Below are 16,994 nucleotides of genomic sequence, written 5' to 3'. Positions count from 1 at the left end.
CCTCCTGTTTTGGGGCGGAAGCAGGAGGCTTTCAAGGGTGCTCTTTAGAAGGGCAGGGGCAGGGGGCAGATTACCACTCTGCCTGCTTCCTCCTCTCATCCTTCTGATTCTGCTTGCATGTCCTCTCCTGTGGGAGGCCTGCACTGTCCTCTCTCACCTGCCAACCCCTTCACTGTTTCCTTCGTAGCATTTCACACTTGATGTGTTTATGTCTAGTGTGTATTTGTTCAGCTCCTCCTTCCCTAAATTGCCGGCTCTCTGAGGGCAGAGATCCATTATTTTCATTCCTCTCTGCCGGCTCCAGCATCCGTGACATTGCCGGTGCTCAGGACGGCATTTGTTGGCTGGTTGAATGAACGCCTGGGAGGCAGAATTGTGAGTTCTGGCTCTGTCCTTCCAGCTGCGTGACTCTGGCACGATACCCCTCTGAGTTTGCTGTGACATGTAGATAATGGTGCCACTGCCTTGGAGGGTAGCTGTATGGACTAGATGAGGCAGTGCGTGAAAATGGTGGCTCAGTACAAGGTGGCTGCTGCTAATATTGTTGCTGCTGTTATTACTGTTATTTCTAAGGCCGGGCTAAGAATATTTGCCTTGGGGGTTGTGGGGAAGCTCCCATGGGAAGATATCAGTAGGTACCCAGCAGAGGGACATGTCCCTAGTTTGGCCTGTGGACTGTGTGCCCCCATGTGGCAACCCTCATGGTATGTCTGGTGCTGTCTTCCAGGGTGTGAAGGAGGTGGGCGAGAAGCCCCAGCGAGCACGGACGGCGGACAAGGCTGGCTGGATCAAGAAGAGCAGCGGGGGCTTCCTAGGGCTCTGGAAAGACCGCTATCTGCTCCTCTGCCAGGCCCAGCTACTGGTCTACGAGAATGAGGTGAGCACCTGCCTGGCCCTGAGGTTGGGGTGCTGGGGCAGGGGACAAAGTGAGGGCAGCAGGGGGAACCCAGAACCGGGCCTGGAAGATCTGTTCCGTGTTTGCCATGCTGTGCAACCCTGGACGAGCACCTGATCTTCTCGGAGTCTCTGCGGCACGGGACGGTAGCTCCAGATGCTAGTCCAGGGCTCCTGGATGAGGGGCTGTTGGAAGTGTATGTGCATAAGGATGAGTGTGTCTTCTCAGGGGCATGCCTACACTGCAACTCCCTGGCCCTGGGGTAGGTTCCACATATGTGAATGTTCCAGAAAACTAAAGCTTGCTCCATTTATCAATGATAATGGAAATAATACTTATCGCTCATGTGTGTTTAGAGCTCTCGTATGACACTCTCAACAGTCCCATGAGTGCAGTCATCATGTCATCGTCTACAGAGATGGATCCTGGGGCCGAGGATGGCCCAGTGACTGCTCAGCCTCTCAGTGAATGAAGGAGCCAGGTCTAGAACCAAATCCAGTGCTCTTTCCACTCACTGATGCCAGCAAATAAACTCTACAGCCTATTTCGGGTGGACGTTCTCTAAAGCATATTGAGTATTCTCTGCCTTCTTCAGAAGAAGGCGCCAGCCTAAATTGAGTCTTTCCTTGTGGCTCGGAGTCACTTATAATCAGACTGTACTTTTCATCTTTTCTTTTCCTTTAACATCGAGCTACCAGTTGCTACTTTGCCACTTCTGCTGTCCTTGTGCCTCTCACAGTCCTCACATTTTCCCACTGCAGGCTTGCGCCCTGTCTCATTTCAGCAGGCTTGGAACCTGGACAACAAGGATGCTAAAATTGGGGTTAAGAGTTGAAAAACCTCTTGGTGACGGCCTGGGGAGGAAAGGTCTTTTACTTATGATGTGTGTGTCCTGGGGGTGGGGCTCTAGAGGGCCCATCCACTGAGCATGGGCTATCACTGTATGCCTCCCACAGATGGACACACGGGGAGAACGGCCTGGCAGCAGGAAGGGCATCCTGCCTGTTCCTCCTCAGCCTCTCAGCGTGCCTCGGGTATCTTGGCAAATCCGTAATTGTCCCAGGCCAAGAAAGATTGGGCGCCCTGATCTCCGTGATTAAAGGAGCTACCCTTGAGGAGCACTTTGGCTGTCCTTCCCGAGGCCCAGGCTCATGGAGCTGGGGTGTCAGAGAAGCAGCTGGATGAGTTGTTCAGACAGCCCCCCAGATGGTCTGTACCGCTGCTCTCACCAAATGAGGATGCGCTGTGGTGGCAGCAGGGGGATGTTTTTATAAATAAAGGGTGTTGTCAAGCTTTTTCCAGTCCCAGCTGCCTAAGAGTTGAGTGACAGGTCCCCAGCTGCCAGCCTGTCAGGCACTGCCAGACTTGTCCTGGGCTGCCCCTCCACATCTGGCCACAGCTGGGAAGCAGGAAGGATCTTGCATCCCCTAAACATGAAAAACCTAAATCACCCTTTTAAAATAATCACTATTAAAAACCTCAATTGAAGCTTCAGGAACTTCGCCCTCTCAGGGTGGGGGGCTTGGCCCAGGAGTGGGAATTGAGAAATGCTTATTAGTTCAATTCCTCTTTCTTGATGTAAGGAACTAAGCTAATGCGAATGGCTCTTGGCTGTCTCTTTGCTGTCAGTGAGGTTGACATTCCAAAAATGCTGCCCCCGCCCAGCGCCTGCTGGGTTATCTGTTTTTCTGAGCTGCAGAAGGGCCAGATGATTCAGCGATTCGGGTGGAGAGGAGACCCAGGACAGACAGTCGTGGGGAGCTGGGTGTGGAGATGAACCACCTTTGTGTCTGGGTCAGTAGTTGTCCAGCTGGGGGAAGCATGTGCACATGGGGCAGGTGACCTGCACCTTCTGCAACTGGGGGTCCTTTTCCAGGCAGCCCCCTTCCTCTGGATGCTCAGTAGGTGAGGACTTCCTGGGGTCTCACTCTGAGTCAGGCATTCAGTCCAGCAACTGGTCCTATATATGTTGCTCTTGAGCTGCTCCTTTGGGGGGCAGGGCATTATAGGGAGAACAGAAAGGAGAGCAGACATAGGCAGCATAGGGTAGAGAGTGATGGCCCAGCAGGAAGTTAGGACTGTTCTTCCCATGGCAGTGTCCCTAGCATCTAATTGGGTGCCTGCACCTGGCAGGTGCTTTGTGGATGGGGGACCTCAAAGGAGCAAGGGAGCACCAAGGGGTGGGCAGTGGAGCTGCCTGGACCAGGTGGATTGTGCTACCCCTGTGTTGCGTGGAGAAATGTGGAAGGGATTAGAGACTAGGGGTTGGAAAGAGATGTGCAGAGGCAAAAATGGGAAAGACACCTGACTGAATCTGGATGGGGAATATCAAGCTGCCTGGCCATATGTTCCCCTTTCCCTAAGGGGCTGAAGGGAGGGAACATCAGTGGTTATCCTCGTTAGCTGTTCAGTCATCTGCTTTGAAAAAGTTTCATGTCTGGGCGCCACCCACCAGGGATCCTGATGTAATTGATCTGGGATGTTGCCTGGGCATTGGGATTTTTTTTTTTTTTTAATCCTTACCCGAGGATATGTTCCCATTGATTTGAGAGAGAGAAAATATTGATGTGAGAGAGAAACATCATTCGGTTGCCTCTTGTACGTGCCCTGACCGGGGATCAAACCCACAACCCAGGCATGTGCCCCAACTGGGGAACCTGCGACCATTTTTGGTGTATAGGATGGTGCTCTAATCAACCGAACCACCTGGCCAGGGCTGGAGATTGGGATTTAAAAAAAATTTTTTTTTAAATTGATTTCAGAGAGGAAGGTAGAGAGAGAGGGAGATAGAAACATCAGTGATGAGAGAGAATCATTGATCGGCTGCCTCCTGCACACCCCATACTGGGGATTGAGCCTGCAACCCGGGCATGTGCCCTGACCAGGAATTGAACCATGACCTCCTGGTGCATAGGTCGATGCTCAACCACTGAGCCACGCCAGGCGGGTGGCATTGGGATTTTTAAAGGTCCCAGGGCCACCAAGGTTGAGAAACAGAGGTTCTCAAACTTTTGTATACATTAGAATCAGCTGGAGGGCTGTTAAAACTCAGATTTCCCCTAAGATGATGATTCATTAGGAATGGAGCCAGAGAATTTGCATTTCTAACAAGTCCTCAGGTTGTGCTGCTGCTGCTGGACCAGCTACCACACTTGGAGGACCACTGGTGCAGAGCAACCTGTTGCTAAGGCACTGCCCATGCCTGCCTCTGCCCCTGGCAGGGAGGAGAACGCTGTGCTGGGAAGAGCTCTGGCCTGGAGTCAGAGGGTGTGGGGTTGAGTTTGGCTCTGGCCCCTTATGTTTGGGTCTGTGCTCCTAGGGCAAATCAGTTCACCTCCAAACCGCATTCTCTTCCTCTATAAAATGAGGCAAGGGATTGGTTCCAGGACCCTCGTGGATACCAAAATCCATGGGTGCTCAAGTCCTTTATATAAGATGGAATAGTATTTGCATATAACCTACACACATCCTGTCATATACTTTAAATGATCTCTAGCTACTTATAATACCCAATGCAATGTAAATACTATGTAATTAGTTGTTTAGGGTATAATGGCTATAAAGAAATGTCTGTGCATGTTCAGTCAAGAAGCAACCACGGTAGGCCTAACTACATAGTACATGTCGGCAACAACGTAACTTTCCCCCCACAAATGTTTCTGATTCGAGGTTGGTGGAATCTGTGGATGTGGAACCCTGGGAAACAGTATAGGCAGATTCATGGAGGGAAATGAGGCCATTTCCTCTGCAGATATTTGACTCACGGCTTCCCAGATATTTCCCCCCAAACTGCAGAGCACTGAGAGGTCCCGGGTGGGTGCTCTTGCTGGCTCTGTGTGACGTCCAACAGCAGCTTCACTTGGCCAGTTCCTAGGCCGGTGCCTCCCCTACCCCCGCTGATCCAGGGCCTGTTTCTCTTTCCCTGGAGTCTCCAGGGTGAGACTGTGCCACATCCAGGAAGTTGCTCCAGCTAAGGCTTCTGGAATAGCAACCAATTGATCACCATTGAGGGAGGAGCTTGCCCCCGCAGCTTGCTGAGAGGCACCTGGTGGAGGAAACACTCAGGTGCCAGGCCTGGTGGGCAAGAAGGGAGTCTCGCTGGTGTCCAGGAGTGGCCTAGAGGAGGCTGACTGCTGTCCTGGCCACGCCCTTTTATTGATGGGGCCTCAGGATGACAGCCTGGGGTGGGGTGCTCTTAAAGGGGCCATTGCGCGCTCCATTGTGCAGGCCATGGAGAGTGGCCTCTCCCTGAGCCCAGGAGGAAGATGCCAGTAGAGAATCAACTCAGGTCACTGTGGTGAAGGCAGGGATGTCGCCCCAAGCATGCCTTGTTCACGCTTCCCTCTGTGGCTCTGCCTGGAAAGCCTTTTTCTTTTCTTTTTTCATTTTGTGACAGCTTGCTCCCTCTGCCAGGCTACCTTTTCTGCACATCTCTGCCTGGTCTTTGGGCCTGCGCGAGCCCCCAGGCACCCTTTCTAAGCCTCTCCAGCTTCCTGGGTTTCCTCCTACAGCCTTAGGAACATTCGAGTCAGCCCTGTTCCCCATCTCCGGATGGTGAGCCCCATCTCTCACATGCATTGTGAGCCTTGAGCGTGTCCCTCCAGCCAGCACAGACTGAATGCCGGGGACTGAATATCTCATCTTGGTGATTGATTGGCAGGCTGGGGTCCCCCTCTGCCCAGTGATGTCCTCATTGGTTGGATCCAGGGTCCGAGGCGGGACATGGGTGTCTGAGAGTCTGGGTGTGTCCTGCTCTCACCATTTCATGTCCCCTCTATCCCTCCACAGGACGAGCAGAAGTGTGTGGAGACAGTGGAGCTGGGCAGCTATGAGAAGTGCCAGGACCTGCGTGCCCTCCTCAAGCGGAAACACCGATTTATCCTGCTGCGATCCCCAGGGAACAAGGTAGGGCTGTGCCTGCCGGGCCTGACCCTCCTCCAGGCTGGGGTCTGCTTGGGAAGATCATCCCTGGAGGCTTTCTAAGACAGGCTGGGCCCCCGGATGCAGCCCGGCATTCTCTGTGGAGTGTGCCTGAGGCTCACATCTGGGGCTGCCACAGGTGGGACCTTTTGCACGTTTTGTCTTGGAGTCTTCCCAGCCCCTGGTTGATAGGAGGTGCGTGTAGAGCTCTGCTGAGAGCTCTGCTCCCCTCTTCCCTTCCAGGCCCCGGGGCCTCCTCCCAGGCTGCGGTTGGAAAGTAGCCATTGGGAGGTGGGGCACTTGGCTTTCTCCCACACCCTGGACACAGGAGGCCCAGGGCTGAGGCAGGAAAGCTGAGGATGAGGCCTTCCTCCCACCAGACCTCTGACACTGTGACACAGTCTGGGCCAGAGGGGAAGGAGTGGCCTCCCCTTTATCCCAGGCTTCCTGGGTGGGCCCTCTATCCTGGACTCAGGCCGTGGAGACATGCAGCCTCCCAGCTGTCCTCCCTTGCACGTTCCTCTGGCTAATGCTGGAGAAAGTCTCCTGCCCGAGAGGTTCTCCCCCGGGACATGCTGTGTGTACAGATGAGGTTGCTGTTTGCACCACATGTCTCTGGCAGGCAGTCCGGGTGAGTGATGCTGGCGTAGTTTCACACATGTCAGGAGGGAGTCAGATTGAGGTTGGCGTGTACAGTACCTCTGGCCAGATCTCCCCCTCTGCACTGGGTCACGCCTCTCCCGACCTCTGCACGTCATGTGGAGCCTCCCAGAGTGGGGCTGAGTCACCGATGCGGGGGGTTGGGGAGCGGGTCTGGTCTGGGCCTGCTGGAGGCCATTCTGTTTCTTCCCCAGCTTTCAGGCCAGGAGCCCAGTCCTCGGTGGCTCTGGGCCTTGGAGGCCATGCTGTTCTACTCACTAATCCTTGGCCCTGCTCTGCCCTGGGTGAGGGCAAAGAAGCAACTGTAGGCAGGGCTCTGACTCTGGGATTGGGGGTGTGCCCACGGGGGCGGAGGGGGGTAGGTTTATAGTGTCATAAGGGTTCATGGGGCTGGGCCCAGGTTTCACGTGGCATCTGCTACTTAGGGCTCTGTGAGAAGAGGAGAACCATATTTTGGTCTCTCGGGCCAGGAGCCCCTATCCTGCTGGGGAGGCCTGCTTTCTCTCTGGTGGGCACTGTATTTGTGTATGTGTGTTTTGAGAGACATGGAGTTCATTATGCATGAAGGTCTGCACCTGTGTGTCCAGTGCACGTGGGTGCACCTCTTTGTGTTCACCTGGCCACGGTCCGTTTGGGTCTTTGGGTGTCTCTTAGTGAGCGTATGTGGACGTGGAGTGGAGGGGATCGGCTTCTGTCCTCTGCCAGTCCTGGGTCCCTTCTTTCTCCTGTTCCGAGGATCGGCTGGTGGTGGGATAGGTGGGCCAGGCCCAGTGCAGGGTGGGACATCACCTTAGGAGAAGCCTGTTTGTCTATCTGCCTTCTCACCTGCTTCGGCCAACACCTCCCTTCCATTCCCCAATTCTCCAGAGTTCAGGTTGGCTCAGGCTGACTCTGGGAACAGGGTGATCAGTAGGGAGTGCGCTATGGAGCAACGGGTGGGGGCTGCAGAGCAGTGGGAGGACAGTACACCCTGCTTCCAACTCAAGGGCCCCCTGACCCTCGCCACCCCAGGAGCTCACACAGAGAGTGGGAGCTCTCCAGAGGGCACACGGGGGACCACCCAGAGTACCACATCCCCCGCATCCTCTCACCCTCCTTTCCTATCGCCCTGGGTGTTCCCCATCCTCAGTGACGCTGCCCTCTGGCTGGGCGGTCACATGACCCCGGCTGTCTGGTCCTGAGGCCGCCTGTTTTTCCTTCTAATCAAATAAACAAAGACTCCAGTGTCTTGCATGCCCCTCTCCCCCGTCTCCCCATCCCCACGCCCCTGCCATGAGGTCACAGGCAGACGCTGCCAGGAAGCGGGGTGGCCCTGCCGGGCCTTGCTGCCTGCTGGTCCCAGCCAGCTTGGCCCTTTCCTTTTCCTGCCTCCCCTCCCCTCCCTTCTCCTCCCACTTTCTGCCCCTCTGCCATTTTGTCCCCCCCACCTTCCCAGGCCAGTGTGGGTCTATGCTGTGGCCAGACTTGTTAGCTCCTAAAGTCCCTTCTCCTGGGGCTTCTTGGCTGGAGAACTTGGGTGGAAACCTGTGTAGCCTGTGGCTCTTCAGGACATGGGGGTGGGGGTGGGGCAGGAGGAGCAGCTCCTTGGTATTCTGCTTATCCCTGTTCTGATCACCCTGTGGGATGCCTGGCTCATTCAGCAGAATCACAGGGTTCCTGAGGGTGGGGCTGGGTCCCGTTTCACCTTGTATTCCTTCTCCTGGGGTGGCCCTTTGGCCTACACCCTCCTCCCCGCAGCCTGCCTCAGGGGGCTGGCCAACAGGAAGGCCACAGTTTGGGTTGGGTTCAGTGGTTCTGTACTTGTGCAGGGTGCCATTGCAGGTTGGTGAGACCAGAACTCTGATCTCGACTCCCAGGCCAGTGGTCTTTTTCGCCCCACTCTTGCTGCATTTACTGCTGTATTCAAGTACATGCCTCCCAAGCTCTCTGGGATGTTAAGTTCTGCACCAGGCAGGGGCCCACCAATCAGGGCCTGCGAGCAGGAACAGCAGCTGGCTCAGAGGCACTGGCCCTGGTCCACCTTTTCACAGCCCCATCCCAGGGTTGGGTGGGCCCTCGCAGAGCCTGGATGCAATGCTGTTCCTCCCTGAGCTCCCAGCAGCCCTGATGGCTGGGCTAAGAGGCAGTTGCCAAGGTGCCCTAGGGTTTCTGACTTAACTGCAGATCTGCTGCCAGGATCGAATTTACCCTGGTCATGCAAATGAGCATTTGGCTGTGCCTGGCATGGGGAAGCGGGTGGGACCCAGGGCCTGGTATGAAGAGAAGCGGGAGGCAGCCAGGAGGAAGTTATATAATGAGGATGCTGAGGGGCCAGGGGGACTTGGGTGTTACATAACTGGGAGGATGGTGGGAAGGAAGGCGCTAACACCAGGGCGGGGGGGATGGGCAGGCTGGCGACCCGCCCAACAAAGAAGTAGGGCATCTTGAGGTCAGAGAGTGGGCAATGGCCCAAAAATGGGGTAAGGGAAGGAACCTTGGGCTAGTTCATTCGTTTATTGGCTCATTCATTCAGTAACTATTTACTGGGTACCTACTATGTGCCGGGCCCTGGCTTGAGGCAGGTTGAATTCCCTCAGCATTTTTTCCAGGTGAGAAAACTGGGGATGTTTTGTCCAGAAGGAAGGCCATGGTGGTCATTTCTACTACTGAGCACTCAATGCCCAACTCCAGATTTAACACTTCACATGTCAGTGACCCTCACAGCTACAGGCAGGTCAGGGTGGTGGTCTCCTTTTACAGACGAGGAAGCTGAGGCTCAAGGTCAGCCAGTTGTAAGTGGTGGTTTGTCTAGTTCAGAGACCCCACTGCTGTGTCCACCATGCAAAGCAGCCTCTCAGTTTGCATGGCCTCGCTCCTTCCATCATGTTCTGTCTGGCCTTGGGGACTGGCAGGCGGGGGGTGGGGGGCTCTCTGAGCTGCCCTCTGATTCTAATATAGGAGCTTGGAGCTCCTGCCCAAGATGGAGAGGGCCCTGTGGGGTGGGTGGCATAGGGTCTGGATCAGGAGTCATGGGATTACTTTAGGCCACCGTGGTCAAATCCCGTCCCATCTGGTGAGCCTCTGTTTCCCCATCTGTAGAATGAGGAGCTTGGGAAGGACCCCAATGCCCTTTCTTACCGTCTATGATGCAAGGCCAGAAAGGAGACCCTGGGACTTTGTTATCTGTGGCCAGGACTGCTGTGGGGCCCACTGGGGAGCTGAAGGTGATTCTGGTTCCAGTGGGCCTTCTCCATGGACACCCTCATGCTTGTCACCTCTGTCACCTCAGTCCCAGGAGACTGGGACTACTCCTACTTCAGAGAAAACAAGCCCAGAGGTCAGGCAGCTGGCGGGGGCCAGACCTGAACTCCCTCCCCAGGGCAAGGCTGACTCCAGTCTAAGTCTGACAGCTGCACCAGGGGGAGAGCCCTTGCTCGGCTGGACCTGTCCACCCGCTTCCCCTGAAGCCCCAGGGTGGGGTCGTTGTGGTTTGCTCCCAGCCAGCTGTGCACGGCCCACCTTGGATTTGGGGTGGGAGCTTCCTTCAGACCCCAAATGTGAGCCAGGTTTAACATCTGCCATCTACCCCACTCATGCCCCCTGCAGGTCAGCAACATCAAGTTCCAAGCACCCAATGGGGAGGAGAAGGAATCCTGGATCAAAGCCCTCAATGAAGGGATCAGCCGAGGCAAGAACAAGGCTTTCGATGAGGTGCGATGAAGTCCTGTGGACAGACAGCTCTGTGTCCCCTTCCCCCCTGTGTGAGCTCAGGGACCCTGCCCAGCCTCACCTCAGACGACCCCTTGATTATGTCACTGCTACAAACTGGGCCATGCTATTGTTATCTCATTTAATCCTCACAACACCCCTCAAAGTAGGTGGTGGCATTCCCACTTTACAGATGAAGAAGCTGAGGTGTAAGGAAATTAAGTTACTTGTTAAAATGAAAACATGGGTAAGTGGTGGGGTAGAATTTAAAAGCTTGTAGCCCAACAGCAGGTGGGCCTAGCCAGAGAGTTTTGGGGGGTGAGCTGAAAGCCAGAAAGCTCACTTTTCAGTTTGGCCATGAAGTGGAAGCCAGGCTAGCTCTAGCCCTGGGCCACCCTATCTGCCTGCAGCGGCCACCCATCCCCTGTGCTGTAGTGGTGACGGTGGCCACAGTGGCCACAGCCAGGCTTGGGACAGGCAAGGTGTCCCCTGAGACCAGATCTCCTAGGGAGGGTCATCTTTGATAGCGTGGGTTTGTAGCTATTTGGGCTAAAATGGTCCTGGAGGCTGCCTGGGGTGGCCCTGGGATTGCAGAAGTCTGAGACCCAAGGGGAGCAAATTTCCCAAGGCCCCTGACTTGGGGCTCGGCTCCTAGTTCATGTCTCAGTGTGACTGGCATGCTCGGTGCTTCACTAGCTGGGAAAATATTCCCCTTTTGTGGGGCAGGCGATGGAGCATGGACTGGGCCTCAGCCCACAGTGTGGGTGGAGTGGGGTCAGCTCCTCCTCTGAGGAACAGAGACAGTTGGACCCCAGGTGGCCTGAGCCCTGAGCCTCACCTGGGGGCTGGACAGTCTCAGCACCCCCCACCCCCTCACCCCCCATCAAAGGGACAGGCTGCTCCGGGTTCAGAGTCTAGATTTCCTGAGTGGATCTTACTCTGTGTCTTCCTGGGCTACTCCTCACCCTTTTCCTCAGAGAGGAGATGCTGCCTCTAGATGCTCTGACCCAAGGGTCCTGGGGGAGCAGCTGGGGCCAGGGCAAGGCCTGTTCTGGAAGCAGATACCAGGGTATCATGGGCTAACTCCTCGCCGTCCCCAGCTAAGCCCAAAAGCAGCCTCGGGGCCACTTACATATCTGCAGTAGACCGAGGGGCAAGGGCTGAGAGCCCATATTGGGGCAGGAAGACTAGCCCAGAGAGGGTAGCTACAGAGAGAGGGAGAGCCTCCGCCTGCAGCGAGATGACAAAGGCAGTGCAGAAACGGAGAGCAGAGGTCGGACATGGGGAGATGCTTCAAAGAGAGGCAGCGATGGGGCTCTGACCCTGTGAGTGAGTGAGGATGTGGGTACAGACTCTGACTTGGAGTTAACACCTGGGCATTTCCTTCTCTCCCCAAGGCTTGGTGGGGACTGACCTGGTTCCTTCTCCTTCCCAGATAAAGGTGGACAAGAGCTGTGCGCTGGAGCATGTGACCCGGAACCGAGTGCGTGGGGGCCAGCAGCGCCGGCCACCTACGAGAATCCACCTGAAGGAGGTAAGACTTTGCCCCCAGCTTGGACCGATGGGAGGTCAGCTGAGCCCGGGACCCAGCTCCTTAGGATGGCAGCCAGGCTCAGCCCCCTTTTTCCTGAGGACGCCTGGCGCTGGGGCTTCCTGAGCCGTGTGCGGGGTCTGAGTGCAGGCACATGTGTTAGCCGTGCTCAGCGTGTAGGTGTTCCTACTGCGCCGTGAGTCCACACACCGGCCTCAGCCAGAGTTGGTGCCTGAGGGAGACAGACCCCAAGTGGTCTGTGCCTCTCAGAGCTCAGCTCCCAGCTGGAGAAAGACATGCAAGCAGAGCTGTGTCTAGTTTTTGCACAGAGGACCCCCTGGCATTGAGCAGCCCTTGAAGGACGGGGAGGGTTTCAATTGGCAGATGTGGTGCGAGGGAGGTGCTGGTGGAGGGAATGGTGTGAGCTGAGGCAGGAGGCAGGAGAGTGCAAAGTGTGCCAAGTCCCTTTGGGAGATCTTTCAGGGAAGGTGGGGTCGGGGGAGGAAATTGGGAAGACCTTGAATGCCGGAACTGAGGACAGGATGGTGGGAGGGTGTGTTCCAGAGGTCAGTTTGAGGCCCAGGGTAGCAGGGGTTTGGATGGAGGGAAGGAAAGGTAGGGGACCAGGAGGAAGAGGAGCAGTGGGGGCTCCAGGCTCCCAGAGGGGTTGGAAAGGGAGGGGCCAGTGGGAGAGAGACTGGGAAGCAAGAGTCCGCCCTGGCTTGTGATTGACTGCAGGCTGGGGGAGGTGCACTAGACAGAGGAGGAGGGTTGTCAGAGGAGCCTCCACGCCTGGAGGCTGGGCAGTTTAGAGGCCCTGGGCACAGGGAATTTGGGAGAAGATAAGGGCAAGGGGAGGGGTGACCGAGGAGCCCCTTTCAGATTGTTGTTGCTGATGGGGTGCATGGTGGGGTGGTAGAGACCTTGGAGGTCAGGAAAGAACCTCAGCACATGCCACATTTGGGGACTGAGGGGCAGTAAAGAGCCAAGGAAGAGGAGGCCAGGAGGCGAGTGGCACATCCAGGGGGAGAAGGGCATAGGGCCCCTAGGGCAGTGGTCGGCAAACTCATTAGTCAACAGAGCCAAATATCAACAGTACTTCTTCAAAATAGATGCCCAGGCCCCGAAAACCAACTTCTGCGCATGGGCCACGAAGTTTCAGTCGCACTGTAAGTGTGCGCCTGCACGTGGTATTTTGTGGAAGAGCCACACTCAAGGGGCCAAAGAGCTGCATGTGGCTCTCGAGCCGCAGTTTACAGACCACGGACTTAGGTCATCAGCCAGGTTGGCAGCCACAAGTCACAAGGGCAGGGTGAGCAACAGAGCCAAATATCAACAGTACTTCTTCAAAATAGACTTGCCCAGGCCGAAAACCAACTTCTGCGCATGGGCCACGAAGTTTCAGTCGCACTGTAAGTGTGCGCCTGCACGTGGTATTTTGTGGAAGAGCCACACTCAAGGGGCCAAAGAGCTGCATGTGGCTCTCGAGCCGCAGTTTACAGACCACGGACTTAGGTCATCAGCCAGGTTGGCAGCCACAAGTCACAAGGGCAGGGTGAGGGACAGGCAGGTGGTAATGCTTACAGCATATTCTCTCAGGGGGGTCAGCTTGGGACTGTCATGGGGTGCAGAGCTAAGGGTGCTGGAGTGGGAGACCAGAGGAAGACAGAGGGGGAAGGGAGGGGGCCAAGGTCGTCAGAGAGTTTGCTTGAGGTGAGGCAGCCTGTTCATGTCTGTCAGCCGAGGGGAAAGCCGCAGAGGGAAGGACTGAAGTAACCAGAGCGGCAAGGCATACCTGAGGGGGGAGATCTAGGAGGTGCGGGGAGGGCCAGCCGGTTCAGGGAGGGACTCTCATCCCAGTGACTGAACGTGTGTGTCGCCAGTTCACCTGTGTGCATGTAAAGGGGAGTGAGGGTCCCCGCCAGGACCCCACCATCTGAGGGACCAGGGAGGGCCCTGCTGCCCAGCCCTGCTCTCAGGCCTCTGGGGCTCCCTGGGAAGGTCCCCAGGACCAGGTGTGGCTTCGGGGTGTCCCTGCGGAGCCCTGGGGCCAAGTTGGTGGCAGCTGTCTGCTTGGTGCAGCTGTTCCCCTCTGGCAGTCAGCTGTGGTCTAGGGCTGCCTGTGCCTGGGGCCACATCTGACCATGTGAGGAGAGTGGGCACAAGCTGCTGAGCAGCTGGGCAGGCGAGGGCTGGAGAGATCTCGGCCAGAGGGCTGGGTGTGGGGCTGGCAGCCTGGACAGAGATCTCCAGGGAGGGGAAGCAGAAGTGAGTGAGCGCACACCATGCTGCAGACTTATATTGAGTCCTGGTCCTGACGCCTACTGGGTGGGTGGGTCAGAGAGGGAACCCTCTCAAGGCCGTACAGCCAGGAAGGGTCAGAAACAGGGCTGGAACCATGTGCCCGGCTGCCCAGGCCAGGACAACGGCTACTAAAAAGAGTGGCCTCTTTCCTTGGCTGGAAGAAGCCGGCTGGGGCACCGAGAGGACAGCCTGGTCTGACCTCTGGCCTGTGATTCTGACACAGGGAATTCTCCAAGTGAGAGAGCAGAGGATTCATCAGAGGGCGTGGAGAGGGGCCTGGGGACCTGGGCAGCCTGGATGGGAGGGCTTTAGGACCCTTGTGGGCAGGCACATCAGACCCAAAGGCCAGTCATCCATGATGATGTCCATATGCTGCCCCCACCAGGTAGCCAGCGCAGCTTCTGATGGACTTTCTCGCCTGGACCTCGATGCTCTGGACAGCAGGCCGCCAGTGCTTACCCCGGGCAATGACGTCAGCGCAGCCCAGCCCCGGGAGGCCCTCCGGCCCCTCATGCCTCCTGCCAAGCCTTCCCCAGCTCCCGAGGTGACCGCCCTTGGTGACAGAGGGGAGACCCCTGTGGGGGAGAGAGCCCCAACCCCTGTCTCAGCAAGCTCCGAGGCGCAGCCTGAGAGCCAAGAAGACTCAGAGACTGCAGTGGGGGAGGACAGTTCCTCTGAGCAGCTCCCCAGGGTCCTGCCTGAAAAACTGAAGGTGAGCTGGGACAACTCCAGCCCCGAGGAGCCCCCTGTGCCCGAGAGTGCGGAACCACCCCAGGTGCCCTGTTCGGAGACTTCCGAGGCTTCGACCAAGGAGGGTGGGAGGCCCCCTACACCCCCACCCAAGATCCTATCGGAGAAACTGAGAGCCTCCATGATTGGGGTGGAGGCTTCCGGGCCAGCCCGGAGTCCCGGGGCCTCTGAGACCTCTGCCCCAGGCTCAGCACAGGTCTCAGTGAACGGCGTGGACGACAGTCCTGAGCCTGTGGAGCCATCCCAGGCTGCTGGCACTCCGGGAATTCCCCCGGAGAACAAAACCGCTTCCACAGCGTTCCCCTGGGAACTGCCACCTCAGAGCCAACCCCGCCGCTCCTCCATGGGGGACCTGCTTGGGGAAGGCCCCCGGCGTCCACAGCAGCGGCTGTACCGGGCCCAGCTGGAGGTGCAGGTGGCCTCAGAACAGACGGAGAAACTGTTGAACAAGATGCTGGCCAACGAGCCGGCCCCGGTGAGTGCTGAGACACTGCTCAGCGAGGCTGTGGAGCAGCTGAGGCAGGCCACCCAGGTCCTGCAGGAAATCCGAGATCTGGGAGACCTAAGCCAGGAAGCACCGGGGCTGCGGGAAAAGCGGAAGGAGCTGGTGACCCTCTACAGGAGAAGTGCGCCCTAGGGCCTGCCGGGCCGGGGCACGGTCCCTCCCGGCTGGCCTGGTTCATCGAGCCCAGCCCTGCCAAGAAATGTGCTTCTGCTCAGGCTGTTGAAGGGCCATCGGACAGTCAGTGTTTGGCCGGGACCTGCAGAGGCTCCTGGTATCCTTCCTGCCTGGCCTTGGCCAGCGGTGCAGGTGTCACCCAGGGCCACTGTCTGGCTAACTGGCCTGGCCTCCGGGCCCTGGCTCGGGCTGGGAGCACACACTCAGGACCTCTGTGCTGGCATGGTTGTTCCGATCTGCCCCAGGGCTTTGGCACAGCACTCGGGGCTCTGGGGGTGGCATCATCTCTGCTTCTCACCCCCCGTAGTTTACATTCCTGACTTCTGAATAGAGCACAGCTGAGCCCCCCACAGCCTCTATGTCCAGATACTCCCAGGCGGACAGCCTCCTGGCAAAGGCAGCTTCAAGTCGTAACCAACCCTCCTGCCCACCTATTCCCTGTAGCTGCTGAGGCCTTGGGTCCAGGCTGTAGGTTCATCCCTCAGCTGAAAGCCCCTGAAGGCAGCTCAGAGGCAGGTGTGCGAAAGCCATTTGCTGTGTGGCCCCTCTCTGGGCCTTCCTGTTCTGCAGGCCTTCCCTGGTGAGTGTGGCAGGAGGACTCCTGGGTGGAGGAGGAACCTGAAAGGTCTCCTAGTCTAGTCCCTGCCTCTGGACCAGCTTGTGTCCAGCCCCACGCATTCCTCTACAGGTGAACTTCAGAACGACCCGACGTCAGCGTCAGAAAATTCTGTCTGCGATTCATTGTAAATCAGCCTTCAGGAGAGAAGCTGCCCCAACTTCTGTGCCTCCCCAGATGGGATTGATATCTGGGTCTCTGTGGTTCCTCCACAACCAAACAGGTCCAATATCCCAGTCATTTATTCTTACTCTGAGGGGTATGTTGGGGCCTGAAACCACACCCTCTCCCCACCTCCGCTCACCCCTCTGGCTCAGGCCCCGGATGGGCTGCGCTCCCTGAGCTGCTAGTGGAAGGAGCATTTCTCCTGGCCCGGGCCAGCACCCTGGGCCTCTCCCGAGCCCCTCCCTGGCTCCAGGAGCACATCTGCTCTCCATCCTGCTGTCGCAGCCTGATTGAGGGCAGAGCCTGGAGGTGCAGAGGCCCTGAGGGCTGCAGCCACTCTCCCTGGGGCTTGTGGGAGCGGGAGCAGCTCCTGACAGGCTTGCTCAGGGGGTTCTGCATGTGCACTTTTGTTTACTGAAAGAGAGGAGAGGGAGGGCCACAGCTGTGTGCTCTGGCCTTTCTGCCCACCGCCCACCCCCTGCCACCAGTAGTGCCCACTGAGGCCTGCCAGTGCAGGCCGATGCCTTCTTTACTGTACTTCTACCTGTTTTTGAGGGTAGTAGCCAGGGGTCAGGAGGGGCCGATAGAGGTCCACTCTGTAGCCTGTACTGGGCAGGCATGGGTGTGAGCCGTGGCTCATGAGCCCCCATGGATCTCCCCAAACCACACTCTTTGGAAAAACTAGGCTTCCCGGCCACATTCTGCCTGTCCATCTCTCTCCAGAGTGAGAGCAAGAACACCATCAAGTACCCACAACCATGTGGCCCCTGTGGTCTTGCTTTGGGGA

At 57.2% G+C, this 16,994-nt stretch overlaps 1 protein-coding gene across 1 annotated transcript; it reads left to right on the top strand.

Moving 5' to 3' along the window:
- The first annotated feature begins 456 nt into the window (after positions 1 to 456).
- On the top strand, positions 457 to 16,211 carry PLEKHO2 (pleckstrin homology domain containing, family O member 2). The gene is made up of 6 exons (XM_014535453.1): positions 457 to 525; positions 728 to 877; positions 5,684 to 5,800; positions 10,061 to 10,165; positions 11,598 to 11,696; positions 14,383 to 16,211. Exons 1-6 carry the CDS (start codon positions 490 to 492, stop codon positions 15,382 to 15,384), a joined length of 1,509 nt encoding a protein of 502 aa, XP_014390939.1. The 5' UTR covers positions 457 to 489; the 3' UTR covers positions 15,385 to 16,211.
- Positions 16,212 to 16,994: the final 783 nt, after the last annotated feature.

Source organism: Myotis brandtii, unplaced genomic scaffold (genome assembly GCF_000412655.1).
Source record: "Myotis brandtii unplaced genomic scaffold, ASM41265v1 scaffold144, whole genome shotgun sequence".
Taxonomy (NCBI): Eukaryota; Metazoa; Chordata; class Mammalia; order Chiroptera; family Vespertilionidae; genus Myotis; species Myotis brandtii.
The sequence above is the reverse complement of the archived record's forward strand: the minus strand, read 5'-3'. Positions and strand labels throughout refer to the sequence as shown.